This window comes from Hirundo rustica, chromosome 5, assembly GCF_015227805.2.
Source record: "Hirundo rustica isolate bHirRus1 chromosome 5, bHirRus1.pri.v3, whole genome shotgun sequence".
NCBI lineage: Eukaryota > Metazoa > Chordata > Aves > Passeriformes > Hirundinidae > Hirundo > Hirundo rustica.
Genome location: NC_053454.1, coordinates 35326094 through 35347025, shown reverse-complemented (window position 1 = coordinate 35347025; position 20932 = coordinate 35326094). Strand labels below are relative to the sequence as shown.

Here is a 20932-nt window from a genome sequence, read left to right as displayed (position 1 = left end):
GAGAGGAAGTGAATTGTGCTTATCTTGAGAGAAACAGGCATTAGGTATTTTTCTTTGAAAAAATTTATTCCACTTAAAAGTCAACCATAACTAGAAAAGGCAATTAAGAAGGAGTTTACACTGTAAACTATATTAGTTGGTAAGAAAAAAAAAGAAATTTTTTACTAAATTTCATTTATAGACATTTTCTCATCCAGCCAGAATAGGAACTGCTTTCCTCATACCATTATTAGAAGCGGGAATGAGTACTTAAAATGCCAAACGAAAATCCCTTTTTATATTTGGCACATTGTTATCCGACACTGAATTGAGGTGTCATGTTCTCCACAAAAGGCATTACGTTCTGAGCTCCACTGTCAATTTCTTTTTCAATCATTAAGAGAAATGGTATTTTCCTTAGTAACACACCCAATATTGGAATTTCTTACTTCTTCCATATTTGTACTAGTATTATTAAGCTTAACTTAATCAGACCGCAGAATTGCCCAGCCATCTTGTGGACCTCTTTTACAAATCTACCATGCAGAACAAGGAAACACCATAATTATGTTATGGAAAGCTTTTCTTCCATACAGTGTTTTGCCTTTTTTTCATATTGTGCCATCATCTGGACTTCTCCCACGTTTTGTTAACAAACAATCTTTCTTTGTAGAGGCAAAACTCCAAATAGCAATTACCATAAATAACATCAGGAGTTAGCAGCACTCAGAATTCATCTTCCCTTTACAGTACTATTTCCTGATTCTTATAACTGCAGTAGGTAAATCACAAAATAAATTTCTCAATTGTTAGATGGTTTTCTTCAAGTATAATTCTTCTGTTAAGGTTCAAAAAAAGTAAATTTAAAACTGCAATAATAAGGATATGTGTGCATTTAGTATTTTGTAAGCAATGTTTCAAACGACCTAAAGAATTTGTAAAACCGCTTTTAGGAACAACACAAAAATTGGACAGGAAGGTTATTCCTGTATCAAAACTTGCCTTGTGTCCTTTCCCTCAAAAATTTCCCTCATCAGTAATAAACAACATAAGGATGAAAAACTACATGAAATAATGAGTTTTGAGAATTCCAGTTCACACATTCTCACCAGAAGCTGGTAAAATTATTCTCATAATATTTCTTCTTCTTTTAGAGCTCTATAACTCTTATGTGTCAGCTTAGCTGGAAACTCTCCCAACTGCACAGAACCAAGTCTATCGTAATCTAAGGGTTCTAAACCGGTACAGAAATTACCATTACAGCTTGCTGGCAAAGCCACGCTATGAGGCACCCAGTCATGAAAACTGAGCAACTGCTTAGAAGTTAACGCCCACACGGCATTTTGGGAGAGCCAGCAACGTGCATGCTGAGGTCTCAACACAGAATAGCTGAGAGGAAGCCCATGCAGACTGGGAAAACCAGAAACAGAAGCTACAGCTGTTGCAATGGAAACCAGAAAATAGAAGCATAGGTAAATAAATAAAGGCTCTGATGGTCAAACCAATGTCATGAAGGAGTGGAAAAAAATGGGAGGCGAGTGTCCCATATTTTCTATTGCATGGCAATGTGAAGTAACTGGAGTCAGATCTTGCAGCACTGCAGAGTAATGAGAGCTTCCAAATGGAAATGCACCATATGTAACAAATGTACAACATTATAAAGACATCAAAACATTGGAAAAGAGCAGTGGCTTAACCTGGATATTTGCATTTCCCATGTAGTTTTGACTTTTGGGAATAAAATTTCTTGGCCTCATTTCCTCCCTAGCAAAATGGGGAGTATTCTGAAGATAACTTTATTGCTGTTAAAAAACCACTCAGACATCCTGGTGAAAAGAATAACTACTTAGGTATTTAATAATTTTTATTTTAATACAAAATTCAGATTACAAACCTAAATAAAATTAAATCTTGAACTTCATGTTGACAGAAGAGATAGGCTGTAAAATTATTTTAGCATTTAGGGTTTTATCATAGCAGACCAGAAAATGGCAATGAGCCACATTGCAGATTAACAATATTTGGATTTTTATTTTGTTTAAGAAGACAGTAATACTGTGACAGACAAGGATACCCTTACCTTGACATACTAGCACATTCCCAGCAGATAAAACAAGAACAATGTAATGATTCCTCTGATATGCTTCCCCATTTCTGGTAACTAACTATTTTAATTTTAAAACCACTTCAGAAATAATGTAGCTTGGTCAGCTATCATTTCTCAAGAACTTAATCTGTATAATCAAGATAGCAGTACTGCTGTTTATAATGACTATAAAGTGGTTCATTTCTAACTCCAGAGCTCAGACAAAGTAGTGTGGCCTTTAATGCTTTACTGTGTAGCAGCCAAGTGCAGAAAGAAAGTATTTAGCAATGGCACCTGTTTGTGCTAATTCAAACTGTCCAAAAGCTAGTGTACAATTTATCCTCAACCTAAAAAAGTAATTCTTAGGAAACAAACAAACAAACCAACCCACAAAAAACCACACACACACACACAAAAACCCCAACCCCACATCCAAAAACCTATGCTCTATTATCTATGATTAATTACATAACCATATTCATAAACTATTTTATTCTGGCAAATTTTCATCTATGCTTTAGAAGACTGGTGTGTTCCATTTTCAGTAAGGCAAGATACGAAAGAAAATTAACACAACTGACAGAATATTTAGTCTTTGAAGGCAGTTTTTCAACACCAAAGACTATAAAACCCTTAGAAATATGTTTTCTTTGTAGCACATGCTGTGTCGTTACTTTTGGAAAGCACGCTTCCTTCTATTTTTAAATAATATAATTAAATTAAAGGATAATGTTTTTACAAAGATGTAAATGAGTAATTATATTCACAACACAAATTCCATTACAGTTAGTCTTAACAATTTTCTTCTGTATTTTGGAGATGCATTTAAGTGTCTGAAAGTGAAAATGCTTATTTCAAAAATGAGATAAAGATGAGATGCAGTACAAGGAATTATTTGTATGACACTTCACCTGCATGTTTTTCTCCACATATAAGAGATGGCTAAATAGACACAAGATGTTGATGGTTATCCTGGTTCTGAAACTTCTATTTAATAACAGGTATAATAGAAGATTGTAAAATACCAGGCAGAAGAACAGGAACTCTTAGGTGCTTTGAAGAATTTTATACACTATGGGCAACAAACCAGGAGAAAATTGGAAAGTAATGCCCCTGAAACAAAGAGTTTAGAATAAAATCAGTAAGAAATCAAGTTTTAGTACTGAGTTTCTGATGTAAGCATATAATGATTCATGAAGGACTCAAAAGAAGCATGAGCTACTGAAAAGGAAATTTCTAACTCAGCATGAAAAGTCACCTGCTTAGTGACCAGCTGACTTGTATTTTAATAAGTGTATGAGATGCTAATCCTCAAAATTTTACCTACTTATCTGAAGTTACTGAATGTTATGTCATTTCCCACATGATCTATCTTTAGCAATTTTTTCCACTATTTTATATTCAAAGCATTTGAACTGAAGAAATCTAGACTCAGAAGAACGACTTTAAAATTTATTTCCTCATTATGCAAAATGTTACCTTAAGATTGAACTGAAGACAAAAAAAGGCATACATACCATAAAACAATCTTCGAAAAGTATTAAATGTTCTTTCCATTAATATAATTTTTAAGTTTAGGACATTATGCATTTATGCTTAGGCCACAGAAAATAAACCCAAAAAAGCTATATTCACCTGAGAGTTACAAGAAATTCAGAGGCTGGGGTGGCTGGAAAACATCCAGCAGCTGCTGCATCCTTTTCTAAATGGGAACTCAAGCCCCTTAGGACAACCCAAATACTACTGTCCGTAAAATATGAAGAGAAAGGGTGGCTGAAGTACAGACTTTATGCTACTGTTTTGGGGGATTGAAAAGACAAAAAAAGAAAGAACACAAACTTTTTCATCCAGAAGAGATGAAACTTGGTTTAGATCTGAACTGCTTTTTCACTGCACCCCATTGCTATCCTTAAGAATTCTACACAATCACTTAAGCAACATGGCAAAGCCTATCAGCACAAAAACCTGAGAGTTGTGTTGCCAATTGCAACAGACACAACACTGTAAACTAAACAAATGAAAAGCTCTTATCTCCTTTTTACAGCTTTTCTTCCTAACACCGTATCTATCCAGGAGCTACATAAACCGTACAGTATGAAGCTACAACTCATAACCAAAGTTATGTTTCATTCAGATTTCTGCAGTTCTCATAATTCCTGCAATAGCCTAATAACCCAATCAAAGGCTTTAACCAAAAGTCTGTTTCAAAATGCAATGCAATGACATCTTTAGTGGCCCAACAGGGAAAAATGAGTGTCTTAAAACACTTCTCACAGTTGAGCTCTGGCTTTTGACACCCATTTTACTTAACAGTTACATATTTAGACACCATTTGTCTTCTCTAATAATGAAACACAAGAGTTCCTTTAAAAGAGCTTTAATGCACAAAAACTTATAAAAGTTCTGTTGCAAACATAATTAGTCTCTGTATTTTGGTGTAGCATATTATTTCCATCAGTTCTTGAACTTCTCTAGAAAGTTCATATTTATGGCTTTGTGTGATATGGTGGTACTTTTTCCTCCAGTGTATTAAAATCATTTGTCTGACAAAGTTTAGGCTCTATACAAATCAAGTTGTTTGAGTACACGAATAATGCAACCTTCCATTTCTAACATCATAAAAATTTTGTTTATTCTATTGCTAACTCTTTATGAGCTCAAAATGGTTTAATTGAGGTGTTTTGCCTTTCCTAGTAGTTGAAAATACTATCCCTATCTTAGAAAATAATTCTAATACACAGACTTGTATGTCTGGATTTCCAGCGAATGGAATTACTGGTCAGGGATTAAATGTCAGTCAGTATCTCTGCACATAGCTGACATTCCCCATATAACATGCATTTAAAAGCATAAAAAGCAACTCAGATACCTAAGTGATTATGAAATTCTCGTTTTCTAACAATCTCAGTTCTTGAAAAAAAACCATACTAATAATGTTAGATCTGTATCCCTTTGTTATGCACTACTGTATAGCTGCTGCTCATAATGCGGAAAGATGCCCCTTCAGCTACAAGTCTGGTATCAACCAATTCTGCTGTCACATTATCACATGAACATGCTTGATCTGCTTAACCAGACCATCCAATCACTGACAGCAAAGTTCTACCCAGAAGGGAAGTAGGTATCACCAACAAGCTCACAAGTAAATTCAATCTGAGTTCTGCTAGAAACATAGTAAGTTTATCTACAGTATTTGTTGCAGTCCTCTTTGGATACCTAACATAACTCAGCTATTAAGAGTATTACAGAAGATTCCAAAATAAGTCGTGTGTGTACTTAGAGACATTACTAAACCCAGAAACGTGTCAGACAGCAGGCACACACAGTCTGCTGACAGACAAACTCTAGCAAATCTTGCCCCCCCAAGAAGTTTAAAAAGTTACCACCTCCAGCTGCCCATTCCATTCCTCAGCTAAAGGTTCCGAACTGCCCCTCTCTCTCCCTTCCTGGAAATCAACAGGAAGGAATGTGTATTGGTACACTCCTCAGTACAAAATCTGGCAATTTAAACTGTTGACAAGTTAAAACTAACCTGCTGGACTTTACACCCACACCAACCCCCTACAACCCATTCTGCAGCAGGGCAAATGACCCCTGGAAAAAGTCACAGCAAATTACGAGGGGAAAGTAATATCAAAATGCACATAATTCGCTGTCTTTTCATTAGGATCTTAGGTATAATTTTTGATGGCCTTGTGTATTGATACAGGTGTATCAGTGGATTTGGGGAAAAATCTCCTCATTTTGCACATCTTTCCCTTTGCAGAGTTCTTTTCTTGGGCCCAAGTGATTTCTTTCATTGCCAACAACGTCTACAGAACACAGATTCTCTCTTTAGCAATTAACTCTACCTCTTCCTTAGGACTGTGGTACCACAGGAGCTATGCTTTTGGTATTTCAACTAGCTTGACAAACTAACTTTGCTATTTGTCTAGTAGGCAGTGCAACCACCTTATTAATCTAAATTCATGTAACTACTCCTGGTATTTTTGCAGTTTTTATAGTTAATCTTTTCCTTAAGGAACAGCAAAAATGTCACAGGTTCTTATTAATTAGATGCTTCTAAATAAAAACAATACTTGAGCTGTGAATCCTTTGTCATCAATTTGAATTCTTTTCAAAATCGTTAAATTTATTTTACGTTATAAGCCGTCATCAAATTTTTCTTTAACTGTTTAACTTTTTTCTTGAAAAAATATTTTTTGTTTCTAAAAACAGTGAAATCATCCATTTACTTTTATTCCCCCTTTCTCCAAACTAACAAGTTTTCTTCTTGATTAAGTAAAAGTGGTTAAGTAGTTTAATTTTCCTTCTTTTTGTGTAAAGCGTATTTTGGTGCATAAGCATGTCGCTAATAAAAGGAAATTACACAGTCAATAGCAGCAATGAGAGTTAAAAGTTTATTCTGCAAGCTTATGTCATTATATGCTGACTCCTATGGCTTGTGTTCATAACAGAAAGGCTTTTACCATCCATTAAAATTGGTATCAACTAAATGATATCACCATGACAGAGCTAGTAAAACATCTTTTTCTCCAAGCTGAGGCACAACAAGTCTCTACTTGGTGCCTTTACAAGAGACACAAAAATAAATTGTGATGAAGACTTGCAACTGGCTGAGCAAATGAGGTTAAAACCTGGGTGAGGTGGATCAGTAGCACTCAGGCTTCTTGCACAGAATGCAAAGCACAATGAACTGAGAAAGATTAAGCTAAATCAGTTACGTCTGAATGAATTTACCTAGCCTGGCTTCATAGGCCATGGAATGGGCAAACCTCACAGGAGCCAAAAGTTAACTGTGTTAGACTCCAAAATATATTGTCTTTGGAGCCAGGAACATTTGGTTCTCTCTGTGATGCAGCTTTAATTTTGTCATATATTATGCCACTAAATGAGACAATGTTGTAAAATATCAACTTCATTCTGAAATAAGAAATTAAAAATTCCTGGAGATTTTCTTGCTAAAGGACTCACAGTAATACTACAAAAGCAAGTGAAAATTTCTTCTTGCTTATCTTCTTATTCTGCATACTGGGTAGATCCAAAGCTAAAATAAATAAATAAATAAATGGAGGTGAGAAGAACATTAAAATCAAATGCAGTCAAAAAAGCCTCTTCTCTTAGTCACAGCTTTTCCACACCAGCTGTAAAAATGAGCCATCCAGAAGAGGTGTTAAGTGAAAGGGGGTTGTTGCAAGTGACAGCTGATCGTGGCCACATTTATTTTAATCTTCATCTTCCTACCCAGAGCTGCTTAAGAGGCTGTGTGTTGTTACTGTCTCTTAAAAAAAATAACACTTCAACATTTAATAAAGGAGAAATTCAAGAAAGTATTTAGACATTGATGGTAAAAAAGTCAGGAAGTACATACATGTCCCTAGATCAAAAAAAGGTCGTCATCATCTAGGTGCCAATGATGCCACAGGCACCTGAACTTTCACCTGTAAAATCAGTCAGAAACTTAAGCCCCAAGAAGGCCAAAGGTGCTGGGCTGAAGTTAACACCTCCCTTCCTCTTGACATTCACAAACCACACACCCCAAACTGCCAGCCACCCCAAAGCTTCCATCTGTGTGTGCCGTGTTAGAACCAATTTGACTTCAGTGGGAAAACAAAGAACTCATAGCAATCTCTGCTGATGGTCAGTGTCAACACTTGCTATTTTGTTTACAGATGATGAAAGGAATCACCCTGTAACTTGAACATCAGAGCAGAAACATGTCAACCAAAGTAAGGAAGCTAATCTCACACAAAAGACTACTAATCATCAGCTGCTGACAAGGATCAATCCTGCTGAAGTGCCAGCACTATAAAAAAAGAACACATGGTTAATAGATCAAAGAGTGCACAAAAACTCATTTTCAAAGTCAGATAATTTTAGGGTAAGGACTGGAGAAGGATGGCAAATTCTACATTTCAGAGCTGCTGCCAATCCTATCTCTCTCTTTTTTTTTTTTTCTTCCCAATGAGTTTGTATTGAAAATTATGACATTTCTTGAACAGCCAGCACTGATATGCCTTGTGCCCTGCTAGTCTGGGCTTAAGGACACTGCTTGGATGCAATGAATACCATTCCAATGCATCTTGGAAATGGTCTCCCAAACTTTTCTGCTTCCCCATGATCCTATAAATTTGTTTCTATAATTATAATATTTGCTCCCAGTAACACAACTTATTTTGACAGCAATTTTTGACATTAATATTATGTCACCATTCTTCACAAAATATCACATTTTATTTACTTCAAAGAACAATCTAGAACTTCCAAGCAAATAGCTATTGTAAATCATTATCTCCTTTTTCTTCCACAACTGCCTTGTTTCAAAATTTTTTTCTACTTTGATTTTGCAATATTTCAGTCCTTAAAAAGCTGTAGGTCTCTTTATTCTGAAAGAGTAATAGATCAGTTCTTGAATAAATTACACCATCTGTCTTCCCCTGTATACTGTGCTTTTAAGTGACATTTATTTAAAATTCTACTAAAATAAATCCAAACCTCCACAAGTAATAGTCATATTCATTCATTGGCTTAAAAACATAAATTTGTCTAAGCCTTTTGATTTTGGTTCTTTACAGGTATATAACTATTGCTTTGGAAATTTCACTACTTTGTTCCTGGAAGTCCTGCCCAAGAGCCATTTTTCTTATTAAACATCGTTAGCATGAAAAACTCTGAAGAGCAACTACATGAACTAAAAGCAAGAACAAAGGTGATTAAGCCTTTTTTTTTTTTTTTTTAGATACAAGAAAAAAAAGGTGTTCACATTTGAACTATCCCTTTGAAAGCAGCAGACATTTTAGAACTTCTCAAATGATTAGGTTCCCCAGCTTACAGTAAAAGCTTCCTGGTCTTCAAACATTTTGGGGAAAAGGAACAGGAGTAGGAACAGAGTCTACTTTCCAGTAAGAGTAATCCAAGGTTTCAGTAACAACAAGTTCTAGACCATAAATCATCTCTATAACTAAGATTTTGAATAGCATAAAATAATAACAAGCCAACAAAAATCTTTACACAAGAAACTTTCTGTGCTGCTGAAACTCTTAGGGAATATCAGAAAGGTCAAGAATTACGAAATGCAAACCAGAAGAGAGCCTACCCTCTTTGGGCCTGAGACTTATTTCAATGCAATAAATACACAGACACACAGAAACCAACTGCGCAGTAGAACACAGGGTCCCCAAAGGAATGTTTCCAGAGGTATCTTCACATCGTATAGACTAAACAGACGTGCTACAGGTACTCAGTGAGGGGGGAATCAAAGAGCCTCAGTATGATCTTCTTCCTTTTCCATTTCCTACCTTTATCTGGAAAGATTTTTCTTCCCTGTTTCATAGACCTGGCTCTTGGCTACAGGGAGAAGAAACAGCACCATCATTATAGAGCACAGGTAATTCAGAATGGCCTGACAGTCGCCAGCTTGTTCTCGCTATCCCTTCAGTCACCACGGGGCCTTCCACCCTTCTTAAGACTCCTGCATCTGAGCTCCTGCTCCTACTCCCAGTATTTGCAGCACCGGAACCTTAGGGCTGAAAGAGAAAATTAAACATCACTGAATCACTGCTGACACCTGTTGGCAGCCCCGAGAAATCCCCATTAATTGGGCCTGGTATAATTAACACAGACGAATTACAGCGGTTGGGAACATAAAAAACAAAACCAAACCCCACACCACCCCAAAGCATTCATCCCCCTTGTTTCTCACATTGATAACGTTGCAGGTCCGGGAAGCAGGAATGGGCACCAAATAAGGGCCCCGGGAGGAGTTAGGAATCACCTCACTACATAAAGTGATCTTTGCCGGTACCAATTTGAGTACAAATTTCAACCAAATTGGTGGGGTAAGAAGAAAGGCTGCCTCACCCTGCCAACGGGGTGACATCACCACGCCACCTGGCAAAGAAAAAGGATTTTTCTTTGTAAAAGTAGCTGGAACAAGCTCAGCTACTACAGGAAATTTCTAGGCAAGAAGACTGACATAAAAGTGGAAACGAACGGGAACATCTAGGAAAGAAGGGAGGGGATGGCAAACCACAACACCAGGGAAAACAAGACACAGACATCAACTGAAAATAAAAGCCTCCGCCTAAAACTTATTGACGCCTTACTACACGAATACAAAAATCCAGCAGAGGGACCAATGCCAACGCCCCGGTAAGGAGGAGCGCTGTGGGAGCACAGGCGGCGGACGGCGAACCCGCACGCTGACCCGGCCGCACCACCGCCGCCATGCGGCGCGCGGCCCCGCGCCGGCCCCGCCCAACTCCTGGCGGAAGCGGGGCCGAGGTGGACAGGGGGCGTGTCCTCCCGGGAGCCCGCCCAGCCGCGGTGAGGCCACGCCCCCCGGCGGTCGCGCGCGCGCCCCTCGCCCGCCGCCGCCCGCTTCCTGCCGCGTCCGCGCGCCCGCCCCGCCCGAGCAGCGGCCGCAGCCCCGGCCGGGCCCAGCGGGGAGATGAACACGGTGCTATCCCGGGCCAACTCGCTCTTCGCCTTCTCGCTGAGCGTGATGGCGGCGCTCACCTTCGGCTGCTTCATCACCACCGCCTTCAAGGAGCGCAGCGTGCCCGTCCGCATCGCCGTCTCCCGGGTCACGCTGTGAGTGCGGCGGGGAGAGGGAAGGGAGCGGCGGGGGAGGGCCGGGCCGGGCCGGGCGGCGGGCGCTGCCCGCCGGGGAGGTGAAGGGTTCGGGAGCCGAGAGCGGGGGCTGAGGCGGGTGAGGGTACGCCGACGGCAGGGGTGGCCGCCCCCCGGCTCCTCGCGCGGCGCTCGGGCTCGGCCTCCTGCGCCGCCGGCCGGGCCAATGGGGGAACCCCACGACGGCGCGGCCGGGCGGGAGCCGGGGCGGTGCTCGGGGACCGAGCGGCCCCTCACGGCGGAACCGAGCCAGCTGCTGCTCGCCGTTGTGGAGGAACGTGGAGTTTATTCTGTCCTAGTACCTTTTTATTTATCCGATCGTAGTACCTTTCTCTTTCAATTAGTAGTTCTCTTGGGTTTCTCCGTCGATAACTTAGCATACGTTCTGTCCTATGGCGGCAAAGTGATTGGGATGGCTTCTTCCCTGCGAAATGCCCCAGGTGTAGGACGCTATACCACATCAAAACGTGTTGCCTAGACATTAAATGTACTGACGCAAACTTGTACTGGGGGACGTTTTTTCTCCAGTTTTGGTGTTGGTTAGGGATGGATGTTTTTACTCTGAAAGGAGACTTTGTCACCGAAAACTTCCTAAGTTAAGTATGCGTGATGTGGAGGGCAGTAGTTTCACAAGCGTTTGAGCAATTGTTACAGCCACCATTGAGTGGGGAGGTATTTGCTCCCGATTTTGCCACGTGGTTCTTTACCAGAGCTCCACTGGGGAATATGGCTCATAGGGCACTTTACTGAGCTGCTTTAACTCAGCTCATGGTCTTTTGTTTGGTTGATTTTGACCCAGGTTAGGGAGCTAAAGCAGGCCACTTTTGAAAGTATTCAGTGCCAGGCTGAATGGAGCTCTGCACGATTTGGTCTAGTGAAAGTTGCCCCCAGCCATGTCAGGGAGGTTGGAGCTTGATGATCCTTAAGGTCCCTTCCAACCCAGGCCATTGTGTGATTTGGTGGAGATTCTGTGGAGCTTTGGAGCCACCCCAAGGTAAGTGGCACCAGTGGATGCCTAATAGCAGGACTTGAAAGGAGAGATGGATACAAATAAAGGGACTGCCATCACTTTTCAGACTGGTTTAATACCACAGGAAAAAAAACAGAACAAAACCAAAAAACAACAACAACAAAAAAAAAACCCCAAACAAACAAATCCCCCCCCACCTTTATTCATGCTACACTGAGGATTGCATAAAATTGGCATAAAAGCATGTCTTTGAGTGTTATGGTGAGCTCAGCATATATGAAGCAGCATACTAATGCCTAATTTGAGTGAAATGTCTACTGCCAGTCCCTTCTGTGATGCATGGATCTGGTGTTACTGGGAGATGTTTTACCTAAGCTGCTTCTCTTGAATGTCTGAGAAGTTCTGGAAACCCCAAGCTTAAGGCCTGCTATTCCAGCTGACTGACAGTGGTTAAGAGGTGGTCAAGTGCTTGAGAAGATTTGCTACTTAAAAAGATACTGCTTTTTTCAGAGGGATGGAAATTCATACCAAGGCTTAAATTGTGAGGATTTGGTGGTGTTTTTCTTAACTGCTATCTCCAAAAGTGTTTTCTCCATTTGGGAACTTTTTTTTTTTTTTTTTTTTTTTTTTTTTTTTTTTTTTGTGATTCCTAAACTTTGTTTTAATGAAATGAAGTTTTAATTGACTAATTTCTTAACTGAAATAAATATAACTATGAAGTTCATAATTCATAAAAGACTTGTTCTATGAGGAGTTGAGGTTCATAGTCAATTGCCAAGCTAATTGCTTATGGTGTTCCTCTTTGTAGATGGTAAGTTTGGTAAATTGATAAGCTTTATGAATATGTATGGAAGTACCTGCTATATGTCTGTTATTTTCCAGTTGCTCTTCTATTGTGGTTTAGTGTGTCCATATGACATACTGTTCCACATGATGGTTTGTAATAAGGCCTTCCAAAATGATACAGTTTTCCAGAATGTAGAGGAAAATAACGATTTTCCTCATGCTGTTATTTAAGTACATTACAGGAATAAATCTTGAAACTTGTGTGAACTATACACGTAAACTTTTATTGGAATGGTCAGAGCATGAGAGGCTTTGTTTTTTCAACAGCAGTTAAGAAATAAGGTTGAAAATGGTTGCCAGCAGAATGCTATGCTGATGGTATCCCAATCAGTTTTACATATTTGGGGATGCTAAAACGTATTTTACTAAAATGAAATGTAGTTCAGCTTAGATGCAGATTTTTGTTAACAGGAAAATGTCAACAGGCTACTTGTACGTCTTAGACCCTGCAGTGGCAAGGCCTGACATTTAAAACTGGGACACCATTATTTCTGGAAGGTTGGTGTTAGTATGTAATGTTGATTATATTTTACATAGATACGTAGAAGTATTTAAAACAAAATCCAGAAAATAGATGAAGGAAATCTCTAATAAGAACCATAATTGATGTAGTGTGTAAGAGACAAATAATGAGAAAGGATAATCTTGTGTTGTGTTTTGTTCTCTCTTAGGAAAAATGTAGAAGATTTCACTGGACCTAGAGAAAGAAGTGATCTGGGATTCGTCACATTTGACATTACTGCAGATATCCTTAATGGAAAAAATGGTTTGCAAACTTTTTGGAATAAGAACACTTTGATGTCTATTTTTGAAGATTACCTTATAATCTTCAGCTATCCAGGACTTGGGGAAAACTATCAATTTGTCTTTAAATAAAATTTAAAGCAGCTAAAAATAGTATTTTGCATAGCTATGGCAGTGAAATAGAACTTAAACCAGCTGTTTGGTCTCTAGTAGATGACAAGTTGTTTAATGCCTGTTTTTAAAATCAGCCTCTGTTGTGAAGTGTACTCGATCTAATAATGGGGAGTGCAGTTTAACATCTAGACATTACTACTTTTAAGTGAAATGTGTATCGGTGGTTTGAGGAGGGAATTAATGGTAGGGTTTATGGAGCATATTGTTTTGAATGTCATGCCTAATCTAGGAACTACACCTTGCAAACTCATTTTATTGTGATGCTTTCAAATTTCTTATAACAGTTCCATAGAAGTACCTGTCTTCTAGAAACAAAAAAGGCATTGTAATCCTTTACTTGCTTAGACATTAAGCACTCTAATCTTTAGAATTATATAGTATGAAATTGATTGGGAGGCATACAATTTACTAAAGAATTGATCACATTGTTTTGGCCTCTTTCTCAATTGCTGTTGCAGTTTTGCATTTTCTCTTCTGTACCTTTTTGCTTCCCTGCTAGTCTGGATTTAGGCTGTTGAAGGAGTTTTTTCTGCAGAAGTCAGTAACCAAGTAATTGGTGGCACGTTCAGGTGATTGCACTAAACCGGGTTTTGCAGCTGGTCTGAGAATCCTGAGATTTTGCCCCGTCTACTGGTTTTTGTCACTGTGAGGCAAGACACTGATTCCATCTGTGTTTTTGTTTTGCTCTTTTGAAGAAGACTGTTGTGTGAGCAGACCACACAAAATACAACTCTTGATACAAATGCCGGATAAACAGGCTAATCAGATTTTTGCAAGTCGGTCTGCACAAGAATAAGGATTTTTTTTTTTTTTTTTAATCAACTGTAAGCAGGAGAGCTAAGCTCCTAAGCCTGAATTTTACCTCTGAAATGCTTATACATATTAAAATCAGAGACTGAAATTATAAAGTAGATGCATAGACTTGTACTCATTGTGTATAGAGAGAAGCAGAGAAAGGCAGGACAGGACCTCTAAAAGAAGTGTTCTTTACAAGGATTAGTCTGCAATATGTGGGCATAAAGATTCCATGTTTGAATGACTTCTACTAGTAACAGCCTTTTTTATATTTTTTTTTACAGATTCTGACTAAATCTCTCATGCCTGGCATAAATAAAGCTTGCAATATAGGGAGATGTCAAATGCAACTGTCTGGTAGGGTTTTTTGTTCAAAATTTGTAGAGAGGTACAGGTACATTGACTGTCTTAACTACCAGAAAGAAGTTGTTAAATAAAATGGCAGTTAGAAAAAGGAACTAGGCAAAGGAAAGGGGAACATATAGTTTTCATAAACTCCTTTAAACTTATTTAATTCATTGCTAACTTTTGCAAGTGATAAGAAATCCTGTCAAGGAGAGCTTCAGAATCTTGTTTGATATTTTGAGCCACATGACAAAAAAAAAGTTCAAGTAAAATATTTCTACGTAGTTTTGCAGAGACAGCAGATAAATAATTCTTTCCTTTCTTGCCCTTTGAATTAGTAGATTTAAAACATGTTTGTCTTGAGATGAGTGGAAGAAGATAAAACAGATTTTGAGGCTGGTTAGGGAATCTGTTTATTCTTTGAGATAATGACAAATAGAATACAAAACAGGACTAGGAAATAAAAAGATTACAGCTAATCTCTATTGTGAATTTAAAAGTCTTTTTCTTAGCAGTCACTTGTTATTGTTAAATAAACAGACAACTATCTAGAATCCCAGCATTGTTATATTGTCCCAAATGGCAGTCATCAGTTCTTTAGTGATCAAAAATCTGAGCAGTTTTGTCTCATGAGCTTTCTTTGTTTGATTCAGTAGGGAATCAAATTTGCTAGTTTTTGAGATCTCTGTATTAAATACTTCCCATATTCTAATTTCTCTAACGTGGGCATTAAAGGCTCTTTGAATTTCCTACACTTCACTGATTTTTTATTTATATATTGTTTATTGTTACTGTATTTGGATACGAGGGCTCTCTGATAGTATTAAAAAAAATTGCCTTGAGGATATTTATGGAAGAATTTCGTCGTGATTTTCATGTTTGAGGTTTTATAGTAGGTTGTCTAGCAGAGGATTCTGGTTACTAGCTTGCAGTGTCAAATATAGAACTCTTAAATTAATGGAGGAAAAATAGCTGCCAGATTTCATAAACAGTAAAAAGAAATACCCACCTAAAAACCTGTCACTTTATTATGATTAAAATATGTGTTCAAACTGCTGGCAGTGCTTTGATGTATGAGTAGGATGAGGTAAGTTAAAAGGTAAGAGCTCACTGTAATGATTATAGACTACTTAGATCTAGTAAAAATAAAACAAGGTTATGTAAGTACAGTATGGTATTTTTCTTAACTTGCATACATCTGCAGAGTATATTTGATTGGAACGTTAAACAATTGTTTCTGTATTTGTCTGCAGAATATTCAACGAAAAACAATGTAAGTATTAAAAAGAAGTTTGAAGCAATTACCCATTTTAGTTCTGCAACTATTTTTATACATTCTGTCATTGTGATGAGAAGAGTTGAGGCCACCAGCATTTCCTACTAGCCTGGGCTGTTTTTGCTGACCTTCATGATTATTTCCTTGACAGTTTAACTGTAGGCTGGGAAGTTTACCTCCATGAAACCTAACTTGATATATGCCTAGGAGAATGGGAGAAGACTAGCACGTGCCTTGTGTAGCACTACAGTTACCATAGTATACTGTGAATGATTTTTTTCACCTTTTCTGTCCATTTTACTTTTTTCCCTAAATTTCTGCAGTATACTGCTGTTATAAACAAGAGAGAGTGGCTTCTGGGCTGACATGGTGTGTCTTTTATGCATAGATCACAGAAGTGGTTGCCCCTGCCAGTTACTATAGCTTCCTAGTTCATTTACATTCCCTTGCCATACTTCTCAAAATAATTTGCCTTGCTCCTTTAAATTGGTTGCTACTGAGCCTTCCCTTTGGATAGCTGAATACCCTTTTTACTTATCTGATAGAAACTATGTGAAACAGCCTTTAAAAAAATTACTTTAATGAAACACCATGCTGCCATGGTACCACTGAATTCTAGTTAAAGCTGCTGTGGTCACATTGCAAGGATATGGTGAAAGGTTGGGGACTTTCTTGATTTGCTGTACAAAACTGTCCTTTTTTTTTTTTTTTCTTTGTTTTTTTTGAAGTACCTTAGTTACATGAAACAAGATGCTGGATATTATGTTTGTCCTAGAATAGTTTTTAGGTTTTCTGTGATTTTATTGTGTTGTTCCCTATTTTAGATTTTTTTTTTTCAACGTAAATCACTACTTCTCACAAATACTGAGAAGTATTTTTCTAAATTGTTTTATAAAGTACTAAGCAAGACTGTTCAGCATCTACTTAGAACAACAGTTCAAGCTTTCGGTAATGTAAGAACTTGGGATCTCACTTTTTCATCTGTTCATAAATTTTTGGGGGTTATGCTTTCAATTAAAGTAGAGATTTCCATTAAAGTTGGAAAAATGTTAAATACATAAGCAGAATCATGACTCAGTTTAAGTCCTTTATTTGAAACAAAGTCTAAATACTGCTTTAAAAGTGACTTACCTTTGCAATTCAGAAGGAAATGCCTTTATCCTTTATAATTCTTCTAAAGCATGTGACTTTTTAAAAAATGTCTTTCTTGTGTTTTAGGATGTTCCTTGTTGTTTCCATCTATTCTGTGCCACACTTCACTGTGTAGTGGTATTGCATTACCATATTGTGAAGCATTAGTTTGTTAAATTAGTTATGGATTGCAAGCATGTACTTCAGGGGTTTTAGATGAATAGTGCAAGGAATGTCCAGTGTCTGAATGTGATTGACTGAGGTACTTTGCTGACTTCATTACAATTGTGATTTTAGGCCCTAAATCAGGTGGTCCTTTGGGACAAGATCATGTTGAGAGGAGATAACCCAAGGCTGTCGTTAAAAGACATGAAGTCAAAGTACTTTTTCTTTGATGATGGAAATGGTCTCAAGTAAGTAAATATTTATTTTATTACTGTTACTCTTGGTATCTTGATTACTTACATACTTTGCGTTTAATACGTGTGTTCATTAGTGTGGGAAGGTACCTATATTCTGTCTGATGCTCTGTCATCTCTGCTGCATCTTTGATTGTTGAAGATAGCTTTGAGATACAAGATATCTTATGTATTCTGTAGACCAGAAGATGCATTGCTGTTACGAGCAACAAACAGGCTTCTGAGTTTCTGCCTTCAGTCTGTGTAGAATTGGTTCTGTGATGCACTCAGCTCCAAAGGAGTCAAGTAAAAAAAAAAACGTAGGCAGCAACTACTTAAAATCAAAAAGCTTATTGTTTCTGGACCAGATAAACAATCTGTATCCTAATGTATTTAATACCAGTAACTGTTAATTAAATCTGTTAACTTGAGTATTTGTGCTGATAGTCTTTGTTGCTTTTGCAGGGGAAACAGGAATATCACCTTGACTCTCTCCTGGAATGTTGTACCAAATGCTGGCATTCTACCTCTTGTAACAGGATCAGGACATGTGTCTGTACCTTTCCCAGATACCTATGAAACGACAAAAAGTTATTAAATTATAATACTGAATCATAAGCAAAATATTTTTATACTTGTATATTGTGGATACATTTTGTTATAGTCTCTTCTTGCATCCCATGCAACTTTTCACTGAAAGGAACTTAATTTCCTCAGGCTAGTAGCATAGGAAAAGGAAATGAAAATTCAGGGTTTTTTTTAAATAAAGTATTGAAGCTGAAACTTAAGGGAAGGGTGAACTGCAGAGTAATGATTTTGAGAGGGGAAAACTGAGGATTTTTTTTTTTCCTGGCCATCTAAGTATAGAGATTTTTTTCTTTTAAATAAATATTTTTAAACCAGAAGATAAGTCTTCCTGTGTTTGGGCTTTTTAAGTACTGTGATAGTTATTTATTTTGTGTAGAACTCAAATACATCTTCTGGAGTTGGTTTCTGGGAGTGCCTGAAGGAAACGGCTGTTCCATTGTAGGGCATTTTTTAATTCTGTGTGCAGTATGTTACAGTAGGCTAAGTTTGATCATTTCTAGGAGTGCCAGAAGGTACTTGGAAAAAACTGATAGTTCATTGTCTATCAGCCAGCCTCAGATCTTGAGTGCCACTGATGTAGCCCGCATCCAGTTGTATATTACAAATGATTTTAATAACTGCTTGCAGCAAACTGAAAGAATAAAAAGAAATCTATTTGGTATAAATCTTAAGACTAAGCATAAGACATAAGGCTAAGTCAGTAAGAAAAGTAAAAGCTTTAGGTAAAGAAAGGCTTTCTAAAATGGAATCTCTAGATTTTTATTGGGATCTGTTCATCAGGAAGACTGAACGTGCTTTTTCCAGAAGGGCTGAGACAACTAATGTTAGAGGGGACCTTCCATAGCAAGGAATAGGATAGATGTGTTCCCTAAGCAGTCTGGGTAAACTTTTCCCAAATGGAGGATTTCCCCCTGGTAAGGTAGAGTAATTGAGGCAGATTTAGCAACTTGAGTGTCAATTAGTCTGTCTGCAAGTCTTGCTGAGTTGTGTGAACCAGGAAAGGGAGCAAGCAGCTTGTAGCACCTTCAGTCAGCGCCTCTGCGGAAAAAGTGACCTCTCTGTGGCTGCACATCCCCCTGTGTGTGCTCCTTCCCTCAGCTATAGCTGTGAATGCTGTCAGGGTTGGGAGGATGGAAGGAGCAGGATCACTTCATGGCAATAACGGTGGTTTGTGGAGATTGACTGGTGCATTTAGGTCATCGGATATCCAGGAGAAGGAGCATGCGCTGCTATCGCCTTCCTGGCACAGTCTGTAATTTACATGTGTATCTTCAAATAAAGTATGACAAGGGAATTTATTGCCAGACAGGGAATGTTCTGGATGTACTGGGGACTTGGAAAAAGAGGGAGCTAAAACTCAGGTTTTAATACTGTAAATCAGAAAAAAAGTAATAGGAAAAATTACGAGAACTGCAGTGTGAAAAAACCTTGCAAAAGGAGAGATGCAAAATTTTCGGGCAGAGAATCCCCCTTTGTTTTGAGTTCACCTAAGAGCTGATTGATTTTGAGGGAACTAACTTGCTTTAAAAAAGGGATCTTTAATATTTGTCAATTATCCCTAAGTGATTATTTAATATATTCTTTACATTGATGTATTATTCAAAAAGGTCTTGAAAAAAAATCCTAAAAGGTGCTTTGTCTTTACAAACAAAATTTTGTTTTAAGCGTGAAGACTAAAAAGTTTTTTCACATGAATGTTTTAGGAGAATTTGTCATTTGTATCCAGCATATTTGCATGAATTTCAGTTCTCTGAACTTGTGCTGTTTTCCACAGAGTAGTATAATCAGCACGTTGAAGCACATGCTGGTTTCGCTGTGCTTTGATATCAAATGTATATATGGCTCTAAAGACTGTTACAGAGAACTTAAAACTCTCATAGAAAAGGAAAACAAAATATTTTTAGAGATAATTGGGCAAAGTTGTGGATTTGTTTCGGTAATTGCCGTGTAAGTGGTTGGGTTTTTCATAAATTATGTTCTTGAATTGTTTACTGAAGCATTTCTTGTGGCTTGGCATTCAACCACTTCCCTGCATTCCTTTGGCAGGACTCTCCCAATGAATATAATTTCTGCCTATTAGAGAAGCTTTAGCTACAAAGACAAGGATCTGCTGTCAAAGAGCATCAGGGAGAAAGCTACTTTCTTTCGTACAAAATAGTATATTCCTCCCAGCAGACAGTAGCAGAGTTTCAAGACACTGAAACTGTAGCTTTCAAATGTGATATTTGATGCTTTACTAGCTTTTCCCTGTGAAGAGAAATTATGCTTGAGGTAAACCTTTTAGAGGGATGAAGAAGAAGCCATCATGGAGTTCAAGTTCTTGGAGAGAAGATCTTCGTTTTATCCCGAGGAAAAGGCCAGCATAGATGAGCACTTGATGCTGTTATAGCTTGGTTTTTGCTCTGGAGCCACTAAGTGAGACAGCGTGTTGGTTCAGAGTTTAAGGAGACAAATTCCTTAAAAAGTAAAATACCTTTCAAAAAGTCAAAAGGCTACTGTATTTTGTTGTGATAATTCTCAAATATTTTATTAAAAATGTGCTTTTGTGGAAACCAATAGCATTTACTTCTTGTCTCACACATCTCATCAAGTATTAGTATTGCAGGCAGCTGATTGTTCTCTTAGCTGTGTTGCTGAATAATATTGCTGGTTTATGGAGTAATATATACAAACAAGGTATTCCCTGGCAAGTGATTTACTTCTTGGGGAGAGGCTGAACTGAAAATGCTTAAGATACATTACAGGTAGTAATTTTTAAGTGAGGTTCTGGAGACAGGGAGAACTGAAAAATGGAAATTTTTAAACTAGCCTGGGTTTCCATTTGCCATCAAAAACATGGCAGCACTACACTGACAACTCTATGCAGGAAGGGCAAAATAGCTTTCAAAAATTATGTTTAGCACTCTGCTCCCCTGAGCATGCAGTCTAATTTATGGGTGTCTCTACAGTTATTGAAAATGGACATTGAG

At 38.0% G+C, this 20932-nt stretch overlaps 2 protein-coding genes across 2 annotated transcripts in view; one reads left to right on the top strand and one right to left on the bottom strand.

Annotated features, from left to right (window-relative positions):
- The window catches only part of ASB5 (ankyrin repeat and SOCS box containing 5), a 39665-nt gene extending 29740 nt beyond the window's left edge, over positions 1 to 9925 (bottom strand). The window contains exons 1-2 of the mRNA XM_040064535.2: positions 9768 to 9925; positions 9364 to 9591 (exon numbers count right to left, since the gene is read on the bottom strand). Coding sequence (XP_039920469.1) covers positions 9364 to 9397 — 34 coding nt within the window. The 5' untranslated portion in view covers positions 9398 to 9591; positions 9768 to 9925. The remainder of the gene's footprint in view (positions 1 to 9363; positions 9592 to 9767) is intronic.
- Positions 9926 to 10418: 493 nt separating this feature from the next.
- Positions 10419 to 18280, top strand: SPCS3 (signal peptidase complex subunit 3). The gene is made up of 5 exons (XM_058420635.1): positions 10419 to 10657; positions 13184 to 13259; positions 15769 to 15843; positions 17275 to 17390; positions 17841 to 18280. Exons 1-5 carry the CDS (start codon positions 10515 to 10517, stop codon positions 17971 to 17973), a joined length of 543 nt encoding a protein of 180 aa, XP_058276618.1. The 5' UTR covers positions 10419 to 10514; the 3' UTR covers positions 17974 to 18280.
- Positions 18281 to 20932: the final 2652 nt, after the last annotated feature.